The following is a 26,395-nucleotide window of genomic DNA, read 5'->3' as shown; positions in this document are numbered from 1 at the left end:
AACTGAAACTAATTTTGAATTAGATGAGTTGAAATGTACTATAAAGAGCCAGAAACAGGTATGTAAGGGATTCTGTGCTTTGGTTTTAGGTGCTTGTGTGTTTTTAACAGTATCCAGAAATCTGCCAGTTTATCTAGAAACAGTGCAAGAAGAATCCATGTTGTTTTGTTGAAATCACGTTTCTTGGAATATGTTGCAATAGTTTTGTTCTTCTGTTTTTACTTTTAAAACTGCTTTGAATTTTCTTCACTGTTTTGGGCTGGATCTTGTTAATTTTACTGTAGAAAAGGTCCCAGTGATTTAAGTAAGAATTTCACACAAATTGAGATAGTAGATTTGTGTCTTTGTTTCCCCAGAGTAAATCTTGTACATGTATTCTGCTGACGGTTCATAGAATAAATCAGAGGATCCCAGACTGTGATACGTAAACCATTTCAAAATTCTCAACTCTTACTTTGTTGAGGAGAGTGCATAAGTACTTGCTCAAGGCAAGTCGCAGTACAAGTGCCAACCCATAGTGGGTGAATGCTGGCTTGGTAGGAGCTTTCCCTGTGGGCTGTGGTAGAGCAGGTGTGGAGGCAGGGTGAGGGTGCACAGTAGGATGTGAGAGAGAGGTGGAGGAGGCCTACAGGTATACCTCCTCTTTGGTATAGATGAGCCTAACATAGACTGAGCAAACTAGGCCTGAAAACTCTTGTTAGATTTAATTAGGCATTCCTCTTCATAGTGATTCAGAGGATTACTTCATTTAAGTGTCTGCATAAACTAGATAAACTTGTAGGTTTCTGGACGCTTTCCTTCTATCTGGACTTCTTGTCTAGGCTGGACCAGGTGGGTAGTACAGGAGTGGGCAACTCCCTACTCCCATGCCCTTCTGCTGTCTCAATGCAAGAATGCCAACTGATCGGACTGTGGTACACATACAGGGGTGCGAGTTGGGACTGGAAACGCCAAGAGGATACATCTAGTGCAAACAAGTCTTCTCTTCAACTCTTCTGTACCCATTATATTTTGTGGGAAGGTTTTTCCTTCCTTTTCATTGTGGAGTCATGCTTCAGCAGTGCAGCATGCGCTGAGAGGCTGGGGAGGATGGGATTACGTGGCTTAGAAAGCATGCTGGTTGCTCTTCTGTTCCACTTTCTACAAAGGGAAATTTGCAGAGGGATGCTCTGTGGCATTTCTCCCACTGCTGGGAGACTGTAATGCTGCTACTTGTTGCCCCTTTTAACTGATGCTCTGAGGCGTTTCATTCTTCTAACTGCAGACTGTTTGGGTGACAGATATTGATGAGTGCAAGATGGGGTCCCACGTTTGTGGAGAGAACATAACCTGCACAAATACAGAAGGAAACTACACCTGCTCTTGCACTGGTGATGTTTCTGGAACTGGTATCAGTTGTGGTAAGTAAGTGGAGTGAGCAATTAAACTGAGGTGGCCGTTAACTAAGAACTGTGCTCTCAGATAGGTTGTTACATACTGGGCAGCTTGTGAATCCATTTAGCATTGCTTTTGGAGGCTGTTTTGCAGACAGCTGTTTTGAGATGAACTAAGGACACTAGATCTGAGATTAGTTTGAAAGCGTGTGTGTTAGGTTCAGCTCTAATTTATGCTGTCTGAATGTAATGACATGTCTGCCTAAAGCCCTTTGCAAACTAGAACAGAAGTAAGTGCTCCTTAGAGTTAACATTTAGCGCATTTTTGGAGTTGATTTTGGGCTGTGTCACATTTTTCAAATCTCTGTTCCTTTTTTCCCTCTGCAGAAGGCTAGCACCAGAACTGTGCATAAATGAAGTCCCATTTCATTATTCAGAATGAGCTAGTCTTTCAGATCCAGGAAGGTGATTGAGTAAGTGACTAATTTTTCAGAAGAGCTCTGAAGCTCTCCAGAAAATCTGGTTACTAGTTTAACAAAGGGAGCTGGTTCAGCATCAGCACTGGTGAATATCTGACCCTCGTTTCCATGCTTCAGTGTGAGGGCAGTGTTCTCTGAAAATGGGGAACTGAGTTGACTCATCATCTGTCTCTGCATCAGCCCTCCTCGTAGGGGTGAATTTTATCTCGTACCGGTCAGCTGTCCAATGACAGAGGGACACTGTGTGATTGTCACAGATCTCTTTCTGCAGAACACGGAAGAAAACTGCGGCTTTATAAGTAGAATACATATCAGAATTCCCCTCACACCCTGACCACCACTTTTCAGATACTTAAGCTTTCAGTAGTTCCAGGTGTCACCCTAGAAATGATGATTTTAAATGACATATGACTTAGAAGTAAAGTTCTCTAGTTCCCTCAGCTGTAAATCTGATCCCATGTGTTCATGTGTGTTAACACACTGTTTTAGTTCTTTACCTAATAAGCTCTTTTAGCCTGCTGAAATTTTCTTCATGGAATGCAGTCACACCTGGGATTTGCCCTTCCATTTAAGTACTTGGCCATGACAGTTCCACTGCAAATGAAATGTTAAAAATCAAATGCCATTGGGGGTGAAGTTGCAATAAAAATAGTGTGAGTCAGAACTGATGACAAAAGTGTGCAAGAGCACTTGAGTGTATCCTGCTAGAAATTCTTTGCCTTGTTGGATTCTGACCTACAGATATACTATTGCACCAAAGTAGGCAAGGAAGTGCTCCTTTTCTATAAGGACATGTCTGCACTGCAGATCATGCTGTACAGAGGTATCAGAGCTACCTTTAGCTAGTTTGCATGTTTATGTAGGTGACTGTACGTGCAGTTCAGAACAGGCTACAAAACCGTTTCAAGAAATTGGGTCTGCAAAGTTCTGTGCTTCCCTAATTATGCTACTATCTGCACCTGTTTAAAGTCAGCTCAAAAATGTGACCTGCAGTCATTCACAGATACAATCAACTGGATGACTGTAGCATAGCAATAGTCTGTATAAGAACAGCAAGTTGCATGTGAAAGCTTTTCATGCTCGGATCCAAATGCATGAAATGCAATCACCCTTCACCTGCACTTCTGACTCTGGTGCTGTGTTCATGATGGATATTTATCATAGCATAAAACTGCATAAGCTGCAGAAATCATTTAAACATTGGTAACTAGACAGCCAATGCAGTTTTGGTTCAAAAATCTGTACTCACACATCCAAATAGATAGAACACAGCCAACCTCTAACCTCTGTGCATCATTGCATATCTAGAATGTTACGTGCATTGCTAGTCATGATCTGTTGTTTTAAGACCTAAGCATAATAGATAGGAACAAAGCACTAGATAGTAGATACACAAGCCAACAGTCTCCTTCCATAGTAATCAAGCACAATTAACTATTTTGATGTAAGGGTCCATATGCCTAAATTTGATAAGTATGTGGCCATACCAAAATAAGCAAATGGGCAAATGACAATTCATTGGCTGAAATTAGAGATTCTTTCTTATCTTTTCTGACTTGAAGTTCTCAAACTCTTTCATATGGTCATATTGCCACTGTGGCTAACATTTAAAAATGTGCTTGTGAAATCCTGTATTTCAGAATCTACTGTGTCTCCTACTACTGTCAGCAATGAAGACTCTACATACCCTGTGCAAGGTGATTTTGTAGGATGCCCACCTTCATACGACTCATACTGCCTCCATGGTGGAGTATGCAATTATGTTTCTGATCTACAAGACTATGCCTGCAAGTAAGTGTAGTACTTCATGTTATTTGTGCTGATGAATGGTATTCTTGAGGTACAGATGAGTGCAGACAATCAAGTATTTCTCCATCTATGATCTGTGCATCACCCATACTTGTATTTATCAGGTTCTGCTCTTTATGTTCAGTTTCTGTAAGTGACCACTGCATTCACACCTATTGCAATTAATAGGATTTGTTTTCTGAGCGCTCAGTTATTTGCTTCGGAAATGTGAGGTAAGTTGTTAAATGACTGAGTGCTTATGGCTTTATGAAAGAAGTTCTTGCTGTCTCTCCTTTATGCATCCTGTTGACTTGCATCTCCCTGTTGGCCTTGCTGTTCATTTACTGTGTTCACCTGTTCTAGTGCGCGCTGGGATGGAGGAGAACACCTCTGTCCTCTCCTCTCTGATTGGTCCCAGAAAGGAGAAATCAGGTGTCAGCATCTTCCCTTACAGTTGGAAGAGTTTTTTTCCCTGACTGAAAGTACATGACATGATGGTCCCCTTAAAAACAAGGAGAGTGCCAATGAGACCTCAAAAATATGTTCTTCCTCCTGATGGCTATTTTGTGACACGTGATGCCTAGGTTCCCAAATGTAGTTACTGATAAAAGCAGAAAATTTTATGTTTTCAGAAATCAGCCCTAGCCTGGTCAGTCTCATGCGGTAATCATTTCTAAGCCATTATTGCTGGAATTTAACTGTATAAGCTGATTATATTTGAATGTTTGTTATACATTTCTTTAAAATCTAGTGTAAAAATGTTTACATGGGACAAATTCAGTACCTGCTCCCTTCCCTGGGGTCTCACCTAAAGTATGAGGACTTGGCATGAGAAGGACGCTCTTCTGTGATAGTGGAGCCTCTGTCTGTGTCTCAGTAGCACTGGTGGCCCAAAGAATAACCCTAGAGTGAGGAGGGGGATTGGTATTGAAAGATTTCTTTGTCTCACCATTTCTCCTAATCTTCCATGCACTGCACTGCAGGAATGTCTGTAGCAGGCCATTGCTGCAAGCAAGTGAGGTGGGTTGAAAACTGGCTGAGCTGGCTGAGCTCAGAGGGTTGTGATGAGCGATGCAGAGTCTAGTTGGAGGCCTGTAGCTAGCAGTGTCCCATAGGGGTCAATAGTGGGTCCAATTGTGTTCAACTTATTCATCAGTGACCTAGATGAAGGAATAGAGTGCACCCTCAGCAAGTTTACTGATGATACAAAACTGGGAGGACTCACTGATATACCAGAGGGCTGTGCTGCCATTCAGAGGGACCTGGACAGGCTGGAGACATGGGCAGAGCGGAATCTCATGAAGTTCAATAAGGTTCATTGCAGGGTCCTGCACCTAGGGAGGAACAAAGCCATGCACCAGTACAGGCTGGGGGGTGACCTACTGGAAAGCAGGTCTGTGGAGAAAGACCTGGTAGTGCTGGTGGACAAGCTGACCTCATGGCCAGCAACGTGCCCTTGTGGCCAAGACGGCCGGTGGTATCCTGGGCTGCATTAGGAAGAGCACTGTCAGCTCTTCAAGGGAGGGAGGTGATCCTTCTCTGCTCAGCCCTGGGGAGGCCATACCTGAAGTGCTGGGCCCACTTCTGGGCTGCCCAATACAGGAGAGTCATAGAGCTACTGGAGAGAGTCCAGCGAAGGGCTACGAAGATGATTAAGGAACTGGAGCATCTCTCCTATGAGGAAAGGCTGAGGGAGCTGGGCCTGTTTAGCCTGGAGAAGAGAAGACTGCGGGGGGATCTCATCAATGTGTACAAGTTTCTGAAGGGGGGGTATCAAGAGCATGGGGCCAGACTCTTCTCCGTGGTGCCCAGCGACAGGACAAGAGGCAACGGGCACAAACTGAAACACAGGCAGTTCCATCTGAACCTGAGGTAAAACTTCTTGGCTGTGAGGGTGACGGAGCACTGGAACAGGTTGCCCAGAGAGGTTGTGGAGTCTCCTTCGCTGGAGATATTCAAAACCCCTCTGGACACAATCCCGGGAAATATGCTGTAGAGGATCCTGCTGGGTGGTGGTGGGGGGGTTGGACTAGATGATCTCCAGAGGTTCCTTCCAACCTCAACCATTCTGTGATTGTGTGTTGAACTATCTGATTTCTCACATTGTACACTAGATGGCAGCGTTCATTCATGTAGGCTGTAATACAGCCTGACAAATCTATTAAATACCAGAATGAAGTCATGGGAAAATGTTATTTAGCAAAAAATTCACATACCAAATGCAATTCATGTTTTAATTTGATAAAAGCACTTACACCAAAAAGTAGATCTTCTGGTTTGTTTAGAATTCATTGTGATAATCACATCAAAAACCTGAACATTTTTCAACTTTTCAGCATATTATGTGTTACAATTTGTGACAGAATGAGAGTGCTTGTGCCTGCTTCAATAAAGAACGCAGATACAACGTTTTCAAGTCATTAGGCAAAAGCTGCTATAGGTCCTGCTCATTTACTGCTTCCTTTGCTCATTTGACTAGTTCTAGGCTTGAATAAAACTAGACCTGTAAGTATTGTGGGAAGGATTTGCACCTACATTACTGCAAGATTTTTAAGAACTGAATGCACTTCTCATTGCTTGCTTATTGTTCACTTCTTGTATGTGTCTCAGCTTGGACCGTAAAACTGAGCTGAGGATCTTTTTGATGTATTTGTCACTTTCTAATCATGTTGATGTATCGGTTTCATGCCCTAAAAAGATATTTTTATGTTGGGTTTTACAGTGGTAAAAACAAACAAACCAAAAACCCGTGGAAGAAGCTTGTGATAAAACTAAATTATGAAGATATTTCTAACCAAACAAGTTTTTTTTAGCACCTTCCTTTTTCTTCTTTTATTTTAAAGTAAGGATTCAGAATAGAATTTGGTTCCCTTACAAGCTTTTTCAGAGTGGTTTGTTTAAGTTTCATACTGCCTAGTTTTAAAAAGCGGAGCTTACTGTTGGAAACTGCTAAATGGAAAGTCTTAGGGAAACACTTCTTACAAAAAAAATCATGGAATTTAAGAGAAAATTATTTTTCTAGATTTGACCCATTGTATATTAGGAAATTATAATCCTACTGTATAATTGTATAGAATGATTCAATAGCTTTACAGTAAAAAAAATCATACGTTATTGAATTCTACAGGTTTTGACAGTCATTTCTTTAATATCTTTTTGTTTTCGTCCCTGCTAAATTCAAGAAGACACTTCTGTAGGGGTTGCTGATGATAAGTCAATACAAAAGGTGATTGAAGTGATGACTTGTTTGTTTTTTTTCTCTCCCCACCATTAGTTACAATGCGTGCTCACTTTCTTTTGGCAGCTGTGTGACAGGCTATGTAGGGGAACGTTGTCAGTTCAGCGATTTGGAGTGGTGGGAACAGCAGAATGCCAAGCAAGTGAAGATACGAAACATAACTATTGCAGTTTGTATAGCAACTCTGCTCTTGCTGCTCCTTTTGGGATCCCTGACTGCCTACTGCTACAGGTAATGCTTCCAAACATGGAGTTTGAGCTCACGGCAGAGGGACAGAGGTGCTGCTGGACTTCACAGACAGCTAATGGTGAAAAATGTGCTTTGTTTCTCAGCTGGTGGAAATCACCATAGCATCCTTTCTGGTGATGTTTTTTTTTTCTTTTTCACTTTTCAGCAGTTGAATCTATGAATAATTCATAAAGTTCTATCATGTTTCTTGTCCACACTAGTCACATTGATGTTAATGAGAGTGACATCTGTCCAGGCAGAAGAAGAATAGTCCTTATCAGGTTTGAAGAAGAACCATAATTTATGTTGATGAGAGAGTTCAGGGACATGTTATTTATTTCTTCCTTGGTTTTCCTTAAGATGTCTGAAGCAGTCATAGTGTGGCTTACCTATCCTGAACAGAACTTACTAGGTCTGTTTGGTTTCTCTTTCAGTATAGAACCGCACCTGAATCTTTCCTTGCCATTGAGAAAAACAGCATGTTACCCTTCCAATAGCAGACTTTTGCAGTGATGCCTGCAGCAATGAATGTGAAAGCAGTTTTCCTGGCAGTAGAAAGAGTAAAATTAGGGATGTGGATCGAGGGTACATCTGTTGTAAAAGTACTCCCTGGCATTTTCCATGACTGTAATGAATTGTGCAGGTTTGGGATTCAACTCGTGGCAAAAAAGATCCCTGTAGTCACTACTTAAGAATCCAGTCTGATGTGAAATTAAATGTTGTTGTCGTCCCTTGCACTGGAAAGAACTCAGCATTTAATAAGTTGAAGTCTTTTTCAGCATTTAGTAAGTTAGATTCTTTTGGAAATGACCTTGGCAGACAACTGTTCTCAGAGGCTCTTGTTTAAATGAATGTTTATATTTAAAAGCAAACAAACAAAAAGCAAGGCAGCAGGCAAGTTAGCAGAGCATCTTGCTGCATGCCTATCTGCCTTCCATATGTTTTGTTTCTCTTTTAGGTTAAGTTTAAAATTAGAATCTGCTAGACACAAGAAATTAAGTTACAGAAGAAGTTAGCTGTGGTAGTTAATGTTTTGCTTTTTTATTTAATGGTTCCTAGTATGTTTAGTACACGCAAATAGGTAAGCTGCCACATTTCTTATTTTCTATTAACTGATTGTAGAGCTCTGGATTAAAACTAAGTGCAGGCTGGTTTGTTTTCATGACCTGGGATTGAGAAGCTAATCAGTGGAATGATACGTGCAGAACAGACAAATCATGGGATTCTTACATTTCCCGTATATGTCGTGCAAACTTTCATGAAAAATAACCAGAATATTGCTGGTATTAAGGTGTGAAGATACTCTTCACTTCCTCTCTCTTTTGTCATTTCTCTCTGATTTACTTTTTTCTTACCAAATGCTTTTGATCAGTATAGCTATTTACCTCAACAAGTTTTCAGTTACATGCTTGACTAAGTTTGTGTGCAGCTATTACTAGCCTAACTAGATCAAAATGAAACCACTGATCTATCATCCCTATTTAACTGGAATCTGGAAAACATTATTTGGATTGAAATTGTTACACTGGTTCTTCTTATAATCTACTGTGTTTTGAAATGTGTTGATTAAGTGTCTAACAGTGCTGTTCCTTCCCCTGTAAGATGCAGACTCATATCTTCTTTTAATTGGAGGAAACAAAGTAGGTGATCTACACTTTCCAGTTTGAAAAATGTGTGAACTGGAGGCCAAGATTACCAAAGCGCTATGTTATCCAATGAGTATAGCCTACTGAACAGAATTGTGTTATTCTTAATGTTAGGTTTTCGTAGTCTGAATGTTCTGTAGCAGTCTCTGTATTATAAATAGAATAACATAATTTTAACTTCCCCTGTCCATTTTCTTATCAGGCCTATTGCTTGTTCTAGTGTGCCATCTCTAAAGGGTTATTCATTAGAAAAAACATTTGTTCACTTCTTAGAATTAACTCTATTTCTGGCAAGCCTAATAACTGTTTTAACCACTGTGCTGTAACTAACAGTAATATACTCCTTCAAATGAACAAAAGAAAACAAAATATATATCCCTTCTGTAAATAGATATAGAAGAAAGTATGAAAGGAATATAGAATAAAGTGTGAAAGGAAGCAGCATCTGTTCCTCCCAAAGAGAAATGATTTGCTTCAGCTTTTGCTCTGTTGCAGAAGTCAAAACTTTTATAAGAAGAATCCCTATGCAGAAGCGATAAGAGCTGGCAGCAGCCATACTGACAATGAGAACGTGATACATACTTGCAACAAGCCTCGGGTAAGTATATTAATGTGGAGCGGAGAGGGAAGAAGGAAGGATCAAAGAGCATTAGGGATCCACTTGAGATTATCCATCAAATAATTCACATCTTAAATATATTAAATAACTGCTAGAGTCATCAAGTGCTTTGCTGTGAACCCTAGTTCGTCTTACCTCATTGTTATCCCTTAAAGTTCACAGCTGCCTGGATGTATTGCAACTATTAGCCAGTGTTATTGTTAGCTTTGAGCACAACAGTTGGAGAACTGTGCTCTAAATTAAGGAAATGGCAATGTGATGACATGGCGTATCACAGTTATTTTCACAGGAAAGTATGCCTTCACTGTAAAAGGCTTCTTGGAAGCCAAGTGTTGTGTGTGCTACATGAGATGTTGAACTTTATTTGGGGGATTGATGCAATTAAATGTCTTTGTATGAGAGGCTACCTTGTAAAGAAAAAGACAGTTTGGGAGGGAGTATAAAATACTAATTTTGCACTGGTGTAGGTAGAAGTGCAGTCATGATCTAGTTGCACTAGCCTGTTTCTATTGTTTTTTGTATTGTGAGAATTTGGCTCCATAAGGTCAGTTCTAGAGAACTGTTTTTCATCAGGTCATTGCAGTTGGAACTTGAAGTTGGCAAAAATGACATAACTGGCATATGTTGCTCCTTCTGTGCCCAGTCTGAGACTCCTATGTCAGAATGGTGTGATGTAGTCCAAGCCCTGTCTGCACACGTGCACACACATACCATACAGCTCTGAAGAAGTTATTGTAATATAGATAACATTATACTTGTAGGTAGTGTTACGTTAACTAAGCAGCATACGCTCTTTAGAATAAGCACAGTTATGCCAGTGTAAAAGACTGTTGGAAAAGTTTATACCCACAGAGGATTGGAGATAAGCTGTAGCGATGCACAAACGTTTCTACTGGGGTGACTACACAATTGTATTTATAGTATAAGTTTTACTGTAAAGAAATATAGCCTTCTATACCCAGCTGTAGCTGGACAGGTATAAGAACTGTGTGTAGAGTGATCATGTTTATACAAAAAAATTCAACTTTATATATTTCCTTTCATGGTAATGGATGTATTAGCTTTAAATCTTGATTTTATCATCCACCCCCAAAGTCTGACTCTTTATGTTACTTCTCTAGATCTCTGAGTCCAGAAAGAGATGAGTTTGTACCTATTGGGGGGTGTGTTTGGGGAGCTGAATATTATGTGATATCTGTATAACAAATCTGAGATTTTTAACCATCCCAAAGGATGCCTTGCAAATGGTTTAGATTGTCTAGCTGGTTTTTGTGACCCTTAAGGTCCTGGTAAAGGTCTTTGGTCTTTGGGTGCTATTGATGTACATAGCATTAGGAATGCTAATGAAGAAGTTGCAATGGGGAGTGGGTGGTGTATATGCAGTGACAAAGAGTTCATAAAATTCGCTCCTTAGCGTGCAGATCTACTTCTCATCCCAGAGCCTGGGGAAGGGGAGTGCAAAGTTTCTTTCTTGCTCCTGCGCATCTCAACTGACATAGAAGGCAAAGGGCTTTAACTTTATCACATATATCAAATGCTACGAATCATGATACTGAAACAACACGTGCAAATTGCCCAAGAGTCATTCATCTTTCCCTTTACTTCTATTCTACCAGGTGAGGCAACGTTTAGGCTAGAGTATGCCTGGGTATTTTCCACATTCTTGTCAGACATCAATAACTCAGGCTGGATATGTCCCAGCAGTATGGAAGTCCTGGTAGACTTCTGCGCGTGCCTAGATTTTGATGCTCTTCTGAAGCTTGTTGTCTTGCAAGTGTCGTTCTGCTTTACACAATCAAAGATATTTTGCAGAACTGTGTGTAGCTGGATCTCCTCTGGGCAGGGGCCATCATATGTGGGTTAACAGCTGAAAACCTACAGATTTTATAACTCATGCCTAAACATTCACACCTGCTTACATACACATGACCTATTCACAGAAATCCACCAGTTTTCCTCTTAGACCGCTGAATCTGTCGGTGCTTTTGTTTGAACATCTCTATTGCAAAGCAAGAGAATGGGTACTTCTTTGATAGCCTGAGACCGCACACTTTCTGAAGAAAAACCAGGGTGGTCACCAGCTCAAATTCGATTTTATATTTAATTATCTGCAGGGGAGAGGTCATCCCAGAAGGTCATCCCAGAAGCCAGTATGACCTTTTTCCCCCGACTCTGTCCCTTTCAGTCTGCCTCTTGGGTTTTAGGAAACTGGTTCATTTTATATTAATTTGATCTCTCTGGCTCTTGTGTGTATTGTATATTTTGCAGTTTGTGGTTGTCAAGGAACGTAACAGTCCTCTGGAGACTAAAGTGGTTGATCTGATTGAGTGTCAGACAGCAGACCTTCATTCTGCTTGTCATTCAGAATATGGTGAGTAAGAATTTCCTTCAGTTTTGGGGAGCAGCTTTGCTCAGCTAATGCAGTAGTGTAGATACAGTGAGCAGTAGTGTAGATATAGTGTGTGTTTTGCACCACTGTTAGTCAGACTGATATTAGTAAGGTGAGGAAGGAGGATGTCATTTATGCCCTCTTACAGTATTATAATTTAGATTCATGAACAGGTTAGGGTGATGAATGTAAACATTCAGTGATACAAAGCGTTCTCACTAGTCCATTTCTCATTTGTTTATCTTTTTGAAAGATAAACTTTACCTGTAAAGTTTATCCATCCTCTTGGCAGTGGTTCTCAGGGGAGCTATGAGTGCGAGTCACCAGGCAATATGGCAGCCAGCACTACTGGGAAAGTAATGAGTTGTATTCCTAGAACTGAAACCACTGGGTCTTTAGTGGAGACCACTGCTATGAAGCCTAGTTTCGGACTGAGAAAACATAATAATCATAGCACTACTGGAGAGAGTGCAGTGGAGGGCTACTAAGATGAATAGGGGACTGGAGCATCTCTCCTCTGAAGAAAGGCTGAGAGAGCTGGGCCTGTTTAGCCTGGAGAAGAGAAGACTGCGGGGGGATCTCATCAATGTGTACAAGTTTCTGAAGGGGGGGTATCAAGAGCATGGGGCCAGACTCTTCTCCGTGGTGCCCAGCGACAGGACAAGAGGCAACGGGCACAAACTGAAACACAGGCAGTTCCATCTGAACCTGAGGTAAAACTTCTTGGCCGTGAGGGTGACGGAGCACTGGAACAGGTTGCCCAGAGAGATTTTGGAGTCTCCTTCGCTGGAGATATTCAAAACCCCTCTGGACACAATCCCGGGAAATATGCTGTAGAGGATCCTGCTGGGTGGTGGTGGGGGGGTTGGACTAGATGATCTCCAGAGGTTCCTTCCAACCTCAACCATTCTGTGATCCTGTGATCTGAATTCTAAAGTCTGCTCTTTTATTTTCCAAAACCTGTCTTACTACTCTGAATTTTTATGTGACAGAATTTCTATCCCAGTCACCTTGTATTTCTCAGTTGGGACAAATGACATTTTCCGTCACATTAGACAATGGAAAACTACATGCAGTGTTGATTACTTAATGCCCATTCACTTTTACTGGGCCTCCTTTTCTTCCATCTCCCAGAGCAATCATTCTAAGAAGCTGTCTGAGATTTTTTGACCCAGTCAGGTCCTGAAATCCTATAATCTGGAGAAGAATCAAATGCCATAGTGAATCTGTGTTCCCTCATTAACCTTCTCTGGCCCCTCCAATCCATCCTTACTGTATCTCTCCTCTCCTATGTGTGAGCGGGAGGAGTGGCTCGTACAGAAGAGATGGAAACTGGAATGATATTCCTGACCTGTGCCTTGCACAGCAGAAGCTGTGTTTATATTGCCAGGAAGAGGCCATTCCGTCTCTGGCTGTGCAGATTACTCATCAGAAATTACACTACAACAATACTTTTAGACTCTGAAGGGCAGAGGCCTCTTTTGATAGTAAAAATGTCAAATTTTTGCATTTATGTAGAACTTCTCAGGTATACTTCGTAGCATGTGAGTTATGTCCATCATGGTGATTGGGAATATAAATCTTTGGAAAGATATACCTTGGCAGTCCTTATTCATTCAGGCAGGATGAGTGGCAGTCACGGTATGAGGAATCCAGATCTCCCCAGACACCTTTTACCCTGTAACAGCAACTGCAGGTATGCTCTTAGTGTTAAACAAGGTAATTGACTGCTTAGGGAATGTCTGGTGCTTAAACACAGATGAGATGAACAAAGGAGATATTCCCTGCCATCCCTGGTGCTAAGGCAGCAGACAGCACAGAAGCACGCAATAGGCGTCCATAGGCCCACAGGTTACCATCTGGACCAGTCTGAATTTTAGAAAATGTTGCCTTATAGATTGCATCTGAATCTACTGATAGCTGAGATGGTGGGAGCTGATGGAGAAAAACTGATATCCTTAACCATTTTTCTTATTTACTGTATTTACCTCCTGACTACAGAAGTTACCAGAGAACCCAAAGTTTGCATTGGCCATTTAGAAATGACAAATGTTTGAGGATATTTGAGTAGGTAGGCATCTTGTAAGATTTCCAGAATTGCCCGTCCTGTTTAGGTACCTTGGATATATCTTGGGAACACAATTTATTCATCAGTACAAAAACATGCCTCACATTTACATAGTTTGACTAATATAGAGAACATGTGTATTGTCCAGTGAAGGATGCCTAATGGTTTCCATTAAAGACTCTGCTTTTATTTATAGTTTTAGCAGATAGAACAGAAATTTCTCATGATAGGTGTCTGGGTTTTTTTTTTCCATATTTGAAAATTTTAGCCAAATCAGTTCAACCATTTTAGAGAGCAGGACTGGTAAATAATGTGATGTTTTGTCAAAGGTGTTAAAGAAAGGTCTTATACTACGTCAGTGAATAATTCTAAGACTTTTTGACTGTGGAGCAGGGGCTCTAATTTTGCCAGGTAGGTGGTCATCTTGCCACAGAGATTCCTTTTCCTATTCTTATATGTTAAAACCAAAAAACTTGAAATTTGCTCACAGCAAGTCATTTCTTAAAATCTGAAGCAAGTTCTTGACTTTGCCTCTTTTTGTGTTCTTTGACATGAGCTGTTTTTGTAATTTTCTGTATCTGTTGCTTCTCTTCCTCTCATAGCTTTCCTCTCTCAAAACTACCATTAGCTTTCTTTTTGCTTAGTTGTTGTGAAGATCTTCAAATGGCTTTGAATAATATTTATCCATTTTGTTCAGTGGAAAAACGGCCTGTAACATATGGTAAAGCGGTAGAGACTCTGGCAGAAGAGGAAAAAGAACAAGGCTGCGGACAAGAAGTTCCTGGTGGTGAGAAATCGCTTCAGCCCGGGGTAGCTGTGAAGAGTCCTCACAAGGCTCCCTGGAGTGTCTGTTCCAACTTCCTGCCGGAAAGGGGACTATGCGAGCTTGCCCCAGCCAGCCTACTGATGCAGCCAGACTAGAAATAGCCTGGACTGAGTTGAAAAGGAGGCAGGATGAAATCAGTAGAGAATGGGAATTTGGGAAACACTGAAACAATCCTTATTTTTTCTTTAAACTATGCATTAGACAAACCACAAATCAAAATGGAAGAAAGAAATCCTTGGCGCTCCTTTCCTGTCATCTCTCTTTGGAAGAATTACTGTGATCAATGTCTTAGCAATGAATACTCTATAAATATCATTTAAGGGTCAACGCGGCTAACTTGGCAGCTAAAGGACTCTAAGGGAAAACAGACTACTGGGTGATCTGTTAGAGACAAATATTTTCTAAATGAGTGGTGGTCTTTACACATTATGCACACAGAATCCCGAAAACGGCCTAGAAAATGGGCAACAAGGACAACTACAGAGAAACTGGAGTCAAAGATGATGCAGGAAAATGGGCTAAAATCTTTTTATTAAAATTTTGTTGATGGGCACTGTAAGCCTCTCCCCAGCACTGCTGTCGTACTAGTGAAGCTTCCTGGACTTCACCAGTCTTATTATTGTATCTGCTTCTGTAAGAGAGCACCAAGTGTAGTCTTAAATTTTTCAGTTTTGCTGGACTGTAGGATTGTTTGTGAGTGTATGGTATTCCTGATGGTCACATCTATAAAGTGAGATGTAACGTCTGAGGAGAAAGGTGATTCTTCCGTTAAATTTTCCAGTCTACAGTTTTCAAAGTCCTTCAGACCATTATGTGATTATTTCTGGACTAAGGCAGTGGGCCTGAGTTTGCTTTCAGCCCTGCTAGTAAACACGTGCTGGTGCTAGGCTCACCTCACAGAAGTGTGTCTGACAGCAAAATCTAGCTCAATATATAGAATCTAATGGAGGAAAAGAACTCCAGCCAGTTGCAGTTCTGAAAGAATGGGAGGGGAGGGAAAACAAACAAAAAACTTCTCAGTTTGGACTGACTTCCACAAAAATGGTTTGTGCTGCCTCATGAAATCCATGGGATCAATTAGAAAAAAATACCCATTTTTCTTGTAACTGACATTTTAATAGCTATGACTCCCTTGTAGTTATTTACTAAGAAGAACTAACACACTTACGATAAAGCTCTGTTATGTAGAGAGTTGTAGCTTAGTTGTTTATCATCTCAAGTGATTTCACCACCGGTGTTGAATTCCCAAGACTGTTTTCAAAATATTTGAAAGATATCTGTAAATCAGCTGTATTGCAAATATTGTTTTCATTGTAGAGGCATCTTGTCAGTCCTCTGTTTTTGAAGTCTGCTGTTATAACTACTGGACATCTTTAAGCTCTTCTACATTGCCTACCACTTGAAATTCATTAGCTGGATAATCGTGACTGTCATTTGCTTACCAGCTCTGCAGGCTGGTGATGGAAGACAGCATTGAAAGGCTCTGATCTCTTGGCCAAACACAGTTACACGACTGAGTAACTTTGCAGAGCTACTTCTGATTTCTGCTAGTGTAAACAATAGGAGCATTCAGGCCAGGGTGTCTGAGTTATGACAGTTATGATGCTCTGTTGTGTAGAGAGTTGTCACTTATTTGTTTTTCTTCTCAGGTGATTTCTGCTGGTGGTTTTGAATTGCTGAGGCTGTTTTCTAATCACATCAGTTCTGATTTCAGAATGAAGTTGTAAAATAGGCATTTCCAAAAGGTTAGCAGGAGTTACGAGCAATGAAGATGCGTTTTCTTGTGTGAATGGGAAGAAGAATGCTTCCACTGAAAGTGAAGTGGTTGAGGAGTGTTGGCATACTAAATTGTGTTCAGGAGAGAGCAGCTATTGGGTCGAGCTACTAGTATTCAATATATTGGATTTTAAGTTCAGTATAGTTAAATTTCATTAACATTGTTAAAGCCTCTCGATTGGGTTCGCTGATCTTTCACAATTCATCAGTGATCTTGTATAGGTTGATGAAAAGAGAGTCCAGCTATGAAGACCCTGATTCAGTAAAGCCTTTTAGATTCCATGAGAGTTAGATAGTGAAGTGACTTTGATCCCTGCAGTTTGGTTGTCTCTGTTGAAATATGTTTGTACAGTTAAAATCAAAGTGCTGTATTGAATCATGGTCAACACTGAAGTTTCACTGATCAAAGGAAATACAGGTTTGTAATTTTGAATCTTGTTTAAACGGTGATGTTTCAAACAAATTACAGATTAGAGTTTCGTACTCTACCCCATGTTTTGGTTGCTTCGCTTTCCTTCATTTTAAAGATCTGATTTTGAATTTGGTAGTTGTCTTTGGGGAATAAGACAAGAAGATCAAAATGATATGTTTTTATAATTAAGGTATTACGCGTTTCAAATGTTTCCTAAACTCAGCTCTAAATTCAAAATAATCTTTAATGTTAAAACCTTGAGATGATATTTCAACGTAAATATAATATATTTGGTTCATTTGTATGTTTATAAAGCTGTTGATTTATAAAATAAAAAAATCCCTCGTGTCTCTCTTAATTTAGTAGAAGAGAGTGCAGAATTCTGGTTTCAGTTAAATCATGTTATGTTTGTTCATAGCGCCATTGGTTTCATATAGCTGCAGTGTGATGTGCTGATTAAGCATTCGCAGATATCACAGGTTCTTCTTGCACCACTTAGAGGATCTGTGCTGATGAGGATTGTATTCTGCAGCTCACAATTAGATCCCAGCTTTAATACAGTAAGTTTTTATTTATGATTTTAGTTATACAATTCCCATAAACCTGTAGAAGCCCTGTGACTAATTCCCATGTACTACACTTGATAAATATCCCATTTTGTACACATTTAGATGGCTCTATTATGAATGTTTCTACTTGTATGTCTTGAAATATTATCTATGATCCCAAGATAAATTTTCAAACTATTTCCAAGATGTTACTCTGAAGCTTTACATGCAAATCAATTGAAGTCAAGTGGTTGAAACCTGGAGGTACCTTTTTTTTTTTTTTTGGTTATACTTCTTTTTCTTTAAGCACACTGGAAATCTTGGACAATTTTTCGGTCTTTTGTGTATGTAGCTAGCCTGATACTGACCTCAAATCCCAGTGTTATTCTCTGATTTGTTTTAAAAAATGAATTTAATGTGCATCATATCGAATTGTGAAGGGGAAATTTAGAAACATAGTGGAAAAAAGCTTGACAAGCCCAAAGTGAGGAAACTATTGGAGAATTCTGAAGAGCAGGGGAGAAAACGAGTTTGTTTAGTTTAGTAAATCTTAACTTTATTAAAATTGACATTTCAATTCTCTAAAGCCAAATTTTCGTCATAAACAAATGAGGAATGATCTATTCTCGTTCATAATGAACATAGGCAATGTGATGTTTCATAGTCATAAGGAATTCATGACAACTCTCTTTTTAAGTCCTTACTTGCTGTCAGTTGCAACTTTGTAGAGGTTTATCTGCTCAGGCAAAAAATGTCCATCCTAGGAGTCTGTTTGAGGATAAAAATGTTCCTAAAAAATTACAAAAAAGGAAAAGAAAAGAAGAAGTTCAGAATGGGATTAGGGGAAGCCTCTGTCTTGTTAATATATATTGTGTTTTTGTCTTACTGGGAGTCATTTTATCTCATGCTATTTCAGGGTGATGCCTACACTGTTCAGTTAGTCTTCAGTACACACTTGGTATTATTGCTTCACTGCCTGATAACTTGCCATCTTTATCTCTGTACATGTGAAAAGGAAAGATGTTAGTGGCATTAGACGCCTTCCCTGAGATCCCCAGGAATTCACCCCAAACACAATCTGGAAGGATGATAGCGTAAGTTGGCTCACTTTCCTCTGATCTTTTTATTAAGACTGCTGTTTAATGCCAGTTTTGATGTGGACCAGGAACAGCCAACTTCATGAAAACCATTCATCACCGGATTAACTTTTAGGCACTCCTCAGTACCGAAGTGGACTAGATTCAGGTCAGTGAAAAGCCTTAGTCCCTTCTAACCAGCCTGAGTGTCCTACAGTTTCACTTATGACCTTGACTTTTGAGGCAGCTACTGCAGCAATCATCTCAAAGGTGCAATGTGCCCTTTTGCACTGGAACCCTGGCCAGTGTCGCATCTTCCTCCTCCAGCCCAGGTATAAAAGCCTAAATCTGAGCAGGTGCCCTCTTTCTGCCTACTCCCTTTTCAAAAGGGGATGGTTTTAACTCTTTCATTCTACTGGTTGCAAGCAGGAGCTCAGCCAAAGCCTAGAAGGAATTTCTACGCTTCATGGATCGGGACCCTGAAGTCTGGTAGCCATTTGCTTTCCAGGTAAGAAGTTAGAATATGACTTCAGGATGAATTCTAAGAACAGCTGAATACCAAATATTTGTTTTTGCTAATACCCACAGCTGCACACCACTGTTCCATTTCAAAGTACCCAGCTTTAAACTGCATACCTCCTTAGAGCTTCAGTTCATAGTTAGTCTTGTCCACAGTAGCTCTCAATTGCCCTGATTGGTCTGACCCTCACGGTGTGCCTGTTAGGGGTTGGATCCTATCTATCAGCAACTTTTCAGTCCATGCAGCAATGTTCACCTTACCGCCATGGCCTTTGTCAAAACCAGTTTGTAATGGTTTTAGAAGAAAGTATAAGAAGGCACCTTGTATGGGAATTTCTCACTTGTATGTGAGCCCGCTACTGGAAACATGAATAAGTCCCTTAGGTACGGGGCAAACCATTAAAAGAGGAGTTAATAACTTGTAAAGGAATTTACTGTTCCTGCCCATATAGGAAGGAGATTTTTAAAAAAACAAAATCAGTTTAATAGCTTTGTAGTTTCATGGCCCAGCAATTTTTGTACAGCTCTGAGCTTTTTGTTCATCTATTTAAAAAAAACAAGTCTTTTATGCTATACTTAGCTGACAGGACAATGCATATATTTTAATTGACATAATCTTTGTTAATATTGATTGTGCAAAAGTGTACTGTAATAAATGCAGAGAATGCACAGTTAATACTTTAATATTAGTCTATTAACAGTAGTTATTATATGACTGGTGGGGTGAGCTATATATAAATTTATTGATTTTTTCCACTTGAGGAAGAAATACAGAGTGAATTATTATTACTCTGATAGTGTATATGGAGGTTTGCAGACGATAATCAGGGATACTGCTTAAAAACATAACCTAAATTACTGTCTTGTTGCAATGCACCTCAACAAAAGAAAAATTAGACTAAGGTTTTAACAGACTTTTTACTGTTTCCTAGTTTTCTTCTTGTCTGCAAAAGAAAGTTGGGCTCAGTTCCGCATAGCCTTTATGCAGTGTGTGTGTGCCTGCAGATAGTGAGTTAAGAAGAAACTTGTATTTTAAATGGCTCTTGAAAGGCAGCCATTTAAAGAAAAAGATCAATAAACTAAGTACAGCCAGATGCTGAACATCGCACTGGAGACCAAAAACACTAATAATTCTGGGAAATCCAAAGGATCCCTACAGTGTTTGTATAAAATAATAATAGAGTTCTACTTTATTTTCACCGATCTTAGTGTTGCTCATTAAAGGTTTTAGCAGAGGCCTGGATACAGTCGCATGCAAGCGAGGTGTTTGGAATTAAAATACAGATAAAAGGAAAAAGGTTAATCCAGGTCAAGGAAACAGGCCAAAACTGGAATTGCATAAGCTTATAGTATCTTTCCTCGTTTTTCCAATGGTCAGCAGCAGTTAGTCTTAAGTAACATTCTTCTCTGTAAAATCTCCTAAACGAGAGCCTAGACATGGTATTAACTGTCCATTCTTTGGCTTTGTCGGTATCCTTAAGGTCACTATACAATGATTTTTGACCTCTAGGACAGTTTTATGTGCCTAAACCCGAAAACATACTAAGCAACACATCTGAGGGACTCAGACATATATGAAGACAGCTCCTACTGCTTAATGGATGTTGTTTTTAGGATAGTTTTTTTTCCTCCTTTCTCATACCTAGTAACGTTTATCAGCTGTGGGAAGTCAGTACATCGGAACACAGCATGAACCCATTTTCATAATAGCAAGGGAACCGTGGCTCCAGAGCTGAACACTGCCGAATGCTGGGGCAGCTGAAAACGGATCTGATTTATCTTGGGGCTGGATGTAGTAATAAACCAAGCCTAAAAGTCTTGGTCCAGCCAGTGTTTCCCTATTCTTCTTCTGTATCCCATAAAACACTCCTCCAAAGCACCAATTCAGAGCTTTGTGGCTGAGAATACTGTCATATTGAAGAGTGATAGTGATCAATCAAGAACGTTTGGTTCTGTTCCTCATGCCACTACTCATGGTGTGGTGCCAGGCAAATTACTCAGCAGGTCCTTGCAAGTGTCCTACCCATTTAAAAAAAGAAAAAAAGCAAGACAGAAAGACAGAAAGTGACGTAAGTATTCTTGACTCTTAGTGCAGCGTGGAGTGTTTTACGATCTTTGAAAGATGTTTCCATAGAAGTGCTATTATTCTTAGCATAAACATAGGTAGCATTGAAATCAGTGGATATAGAATCAAGCTGATTGAGATTTACATTTCTTGCTGCTTCAGAGCCAGATTGAGACCTGGTTAAAGTGGACATAGATTTAATGCAGTTTTTAGTGTTAACTCCTTTTATACCAAATCTGAATCTAACCCCATTCTCACAGTTTTATGTGTGCAGAGTGGTTACCGTGTACTCTAACTCACTCAATATTTTATTTCTAAGTGATATTAACTAATCTTTCTGGGTGCAATTCAGTCCTCAGTCTACAGCCTGTTCCCCATAGAAGTCCAGCTTAAACCCTAAAACTGTTAAACTGGGCTAATTTCTCACATACAGGTGAATTCCCCCTCTGTTTATACGTGTAATGATAAGCAGACTCAGTTCAAAGATTTTAGAAATGCTTTACAGAACAGAAATACTGAAGCTCTACATCAGGAGGCTTCAATAAGCAAAACATAGGTATGTTTGCTGCAGTGTATATTTTAGGATGAAGAGGGCATTAGAAGCACTCTAATGTATCAGTGCAAGGTCTTCTGATCTACACTAACACAAAGCCTGCAGTGTGAAGCCTGGTTCAAGAGTCTTTTCAATTAAAAATTTCAACCAAACCTGTAATGCGTAAGCTGAGTTATGCGAATGTGCTGTATACCACCCAGCTTGCGGTGAGCAAAGGAGGTAAAAGTGGCTGATTCTTTAAACAGTTAGACCTAACAAATGACACTTTTTGAAGTCTTAGGAAAGAATGTGTGTTAGAGTGCATTAATATTGGCAAACAACAGAAGAGAAATGGATACGGCCAAAAGTTGGCAGATCTTCTCTTGGAATGTAAAGGGGGGAAAAAAAGAAGTCAAGAATAAAAAGGTTAGGTGTTATTCTTTCCACATGTGTTTATAGAAAAGGGATAGATTTCATGTTTCACCTTTTTCCAGTTTAATGTGTATTTTTTCTTCTGGTTTGGTTTTTGCTACTTCTTTCACCATTATTCTGTTACAAATCACTCAACCTTACGTTTAGATGGCTTTGTAATCTATGTAATATTTCTCTGTCTCCCATTTGCAGAATCAAAGGGTCATATTTAGTGCACTGTTAAGCATTTGCATTTACCTGCTGTATCCTGCATGCTGTGCATAGGTAACAAGTCCACAGTCTTTTTCTTCAAAAACATAGAAGCCAAACAAAGGCCCAGAAGGAAGCATCTAGATTTCAAACCTCCTCATCATAAAAATAAGAATGAAACAGGGAGTTTTATTTCTTGTGTGAATGCTCTAAAAGAGAGAGAGGGAATGAAGAAATAATTGTTAAAGGTAAGGACTCATAGGAACCGGACTTCCCAAAGACAAAACCTAAATCACCTCTCATACGGCATAAATTCATGAAAGCTCTTCTTTACAGACTTCTTTCTATCATTTCCGTCTGTGAAATTACCACATCTGATGCAATATTTTGTGGTACTTTTGTACGTATGTTTTTGTGTTTCTGTCTTTACATTACCCTGTAATAAAGCAGTTTAAGGATTTAACAGAACTAATGTTGTACTAGTAGCCAATGAATATATCAGAGAATTATCACAAAATTGAATGTGGTGTTCAGAAGAACTAGGTTTTTGCCAAGGATGAAGAGTCTCATCCTTGGCCCAGCCTGTGGTTGAATGTGGCCCGTGTACTTCTGGGGGATCAGTTCACCCATCTATGCCAACCTCTGAAGTGTTCTCTAGGCCCGGAGTAAGGAGATAGCTGAGGAGAGGGATAGCTCTGGGCAAGGCAGTGATAGAGCTCCTCTGCAACCTATATCCATGTTGGATAGCACTTTACACACCTCCCCACTGTTGCACTCAAGCTGGGAGAGAATGTACATCAAATATCAATAGCCTTCTGTGGGTTACCTATCTGAACTGTATCTACTTACTGTACACTATCTAGCTGGCTGTGTGACTCGCTAGTCTTAATTTAGCATTTTTCATCCTATCTGGTGAAAGGGACCTGATCAGTATTTCAGATGTTAGATGAATGAGGTATCCATCTACTCATAACCTGAGCTGCAGGGTACATTTTTCTTTAAAACTCTACAAGGCAAATATAATTGTGAGTGTATGATTTGTCGTCTTGGCTGCTGAAAAGAGAAGTGATGGTAAGTTTGCAGCAACATCACCATATTGCTGAGTGGATACAATCAGCGCTGCAAAAACTAAAGAGGCCTGGTAAATCTGTGTATAATTCCTAGTAACAGCTACAATCTGTCAGGGTGTCAGCTTTTATTTATTTATTTATTCCAGATCCATCAGTATCTTGCAGAACTTTGCAGATCCCAAGGGTCTAGGTAAACTTCAGAGAGTCATCTGCAGGTATGGTATCATGGCTGAAAGGAATTTTCAAGGTTCCCTTTAAATATCTGGTGAACCCTACTGGAGCTTGTGGTTTCACATAACTCTCAAATTGTTTTTAAGTTTTAGAAATGTTACATTCATTAAAACTTTCTTTCTATACCCTAAAACTCCATTTTTTTCCTTGGGGAGGGTTTTGGGGTCTTATTTTTGCTCACATTTCTAGTTGAGGGCATGCCTCTGCTGGATGGTATGAGCAGAGCAAAACCTCAAAAAAAAAAAAAAGATGGAAAGAATGAGTGAATGTTAAATACATAGTATAACACTCACAAAAAGCCCTCAAATGAAAATCTGTTTATTTACTAGCAAAGCTGGTCAATTGAAAATTATTAAATGCTATGTTTAAAATTGCTCATGCCACAGTAATTCAGCCCCCTTGTGCATTATATTCATTTGTTTCATTTCCCCCTCTGAATTTTTGCTTCACTCATGAACAAAACAATTTTAAATGGATTTACACCAGAATGTAAGTTTGGTGCTAAATCCCCATTGTATTCTACCAGCAAAATCCCCATTGCGTTTTAGAACAAAGAAGCGTAAATTCATTAAAACTGAATCTTGGCAAGCACTAACCTACTCTCAGATATAACTTGACTGTCAAGGTCTTGTCTCTAGGAGACATGCCTGCTTCATGAAACTAACACCATTTTGAAAACTATTAGCAGTGATGGATACCGTTTGCTTTGTTTCTTTGTCCTGCTTTACTCCTGCTGTTTAAGTCACTCTGTCAGGAAGCCTCAAAAAAAGTGGAGTGCCTCAAAACATCACCAGATTCCAAACCTCTATACCTGTTGTGCTTAGCCTTCAGTTACAAGCAATGAATTTTTTGCCTTTATAAAGACTGTAGAATCTGTTCACATGTGAGTTGCAGAATTTACACACAATGGATTTAGGGAAGGATGGAGTTCCAGCTATAACTGTGAATTTCCTGACTTCTAATTAAAACCAGATGCATAGTACTGTTATAACACAGAGTTTTATGGGTGAATACAGCAATATTTTATTTCATAAATGTGAGCTATACAACATATCTAATGGGAATTGTAAAGTAGTACCTGGCAATATCAATGTTTAACTATCCCAGTGTAGCATATTAAAACAATTGCAATTCTTTGCTCATGACACAGCAGAGGTGCAAATCCATGTGCTGATACCCTCTGTAAAATGTGTCAGGTGCAAGAGAAAAACAGTCTCTCAGGATATTTCAGAGCCAAATGCAGTCTCTTATGGGACATCTTGACAGATCGATTTCTCAGGGCTATGAAAAATAAATATAAACAGTCTTGCAAAAGCCTGTCAGCATTTATGCCACTGCATTATATATTACTTCTGCCCATTCATGGTAGAAAGAAGTGCCACAGTGTGTCACACAGACTTTTCTATGTTACACACAAAATGTTGCATCACCATGTGAGTGGGATTTCAAGGAATATCTTGTCCAGCTCAACGTTTGCTTTTGTGGAAAGAAGTAATTGCACATCCAAATCCTTCTCCGGTGGGAAAATGGCATGTAAATAATTGTTCTTTTGTTTTCATTTTGATTGGGTTTGGTTTGTTTTTTCCTCTCTCCCTCCTCTGGGAAGGTATCCAGCCAGGTAGCAAGAGTAACAAAGTAACAAAAAAGTTGAAGGACACACTCCAAGCCAACACTGGTGGAGCCTCTATGGCAGCCATCATTCCAGCTGCTGTTCTCCCAGCCTGACCTGCTCATGCCAGTGCCAGACCTAATAGCTCAAATAGGAGGAGTAGGGATGCTCTGATTGTTTCAGGTCAGCTTGAGCTTGGTATCTCCAGTTTTCGTCCTATTTTGCCTTTTACAGCAGGGGAAACTGGTCATCTCTGGGGTAAGCTAGGGCTAAGCCTACTGTCTGAGAAGTGGTCAAAGTGCCATGAAATGGAATTTGTGGATGAAACAGCTGTCCTGGCAAAATTCCTTATGTGAATGCATAAGCACAAACAAAACTTACCTTTAATAGGGCTAGCTTTCAAAGTGGCAATGCTGCAGAATTTTGTAGAGTTTTTCACCTGTAAAGCTCAAGTCCTAAATTAGGCGTTATGTTTCTGTTCCATTTTACAGCTGAAATAACTGAGAAGCAAGGAGCTGGAATGGGTTAGTGCCTACAACCTGTCTCCTGATTTCTGTGCCAGGAAGTCCATCTTTCTATAGGGAGTGGAAATGAAGGCATTACATGGATGAAAGTCTGGATCATCCTGGGGAAGGTCCATCACTATAACCTTTTGATCTGTGGGGAAAAAATATCCTCTTAAATTAGATCTATTTGGTGTTTGTGAAGACATATGGAGTGAGAATATTGGGAACCACATGCCTGCATTTATCTGAAGTTTGGGGATTACTTTTCTGACGGGTGAGAAAGAAGTTGTCTCAAATCCTATTCAAATGTTTCCTTTGTTTCAGTAAATCTTGGAAGAGAGACAAATTATAGCCACTATATAATTTTGACATGAAAAACAGTCCAAAAGGGCCTGAAATGAAACCACAAACTCACCTTGGTTAGGCACAGAGATTAAGCGTGGTTCTCTTGCAAATGATCTACTCTTGCATGTTGAAATTCCAACGCTTGGTCTCTCTCTCTGTCTCTCTCTGTTTCTCTCACTCTATAGTTGGAACAAAAGGTCATCCTTCCCCCACCTCATTAACTCTGTCAGTCTCCAGTGGTTTTAAATCTCTCCTCCTGGTAGTTTAAAGCAAGCCTTTTAAATCATTTTAAGCATATACTGATGTAAATTTGCTGAGGGTCCTGTGTCTTAACTGTTAAGTCACTAGTGGTGGTAAGAGCAGAATCTTGAGAAGATTCTCATTTTCTGTCAAACTCTCGTTGACTTTGACCCTAACACAGAAAATATGGC

General features: G+C 39.8%; 1 protein-coding gene across 2 annotated transcripts in view; it reads left to right on the top strand.

The window, feature by feature from the left end:
• Window positions 1-19,489, top strand: part of EGF (epidermal growth factor) — a 65,620-nt gene extending 46,131 nt beyond the window's left edge. The window contains exons 20-25 of one of the 2 annotated variants that reach the window (XM_009665410.2): window positions 1,281-1,400; window positions 3,493-3,643; window positions 6,945-7,109; window positions 9,248-9,350; window positions 11,640-11,742; window positions 14,526-19,489. In XM_009665410.2, the coding sequence (XP_009663705.1) occupies window positions 1,281-1,400; window positions 3,493-3,643; window positions 6,945-7,109; window positions 9,248-9,350; window positions 11,640-11,742; window positions 14,526-14,749 (866 nt within the window). In that variant the 3' untranslated portion in view covers window positions 14,750-19,489. The remainder of the gene's footprint in view (window positions 1-1,280; window positions 1,401-3,492; window positions 3,644-6,944; window positions 7,110-9,247; window positions 9,351-11,639; window positions 11,743-14,525) is intronic. The other variant, XM_009665412.2, reaches the window with a different exon arrangement.
• The last annotated feature ends 6,906 nt before the right edge of the window (window positions 19,490-26,395 follow it).

Source organism: Struthio camelus, chromosome 4, assembly GCF_040807025.1.
Source record: "Struthio camelus isolate bStrCam1 chromosome 4, bStrCam1.hap1, whole genome shotgun sequence".
In the NCBI taxonomy this organism is placed as follows: domain Eukaryota; kingdom Metazoa; phylum Chordata; class Aves; order Struthioniformes; family Struthionidae; genus Struthio; species Struthio camelus.
The sequence above is the reverse complement of the archived record's forward strand: the minus strand, read 5'-3'. Positions and strand labels throughout refer to the sequence as shown.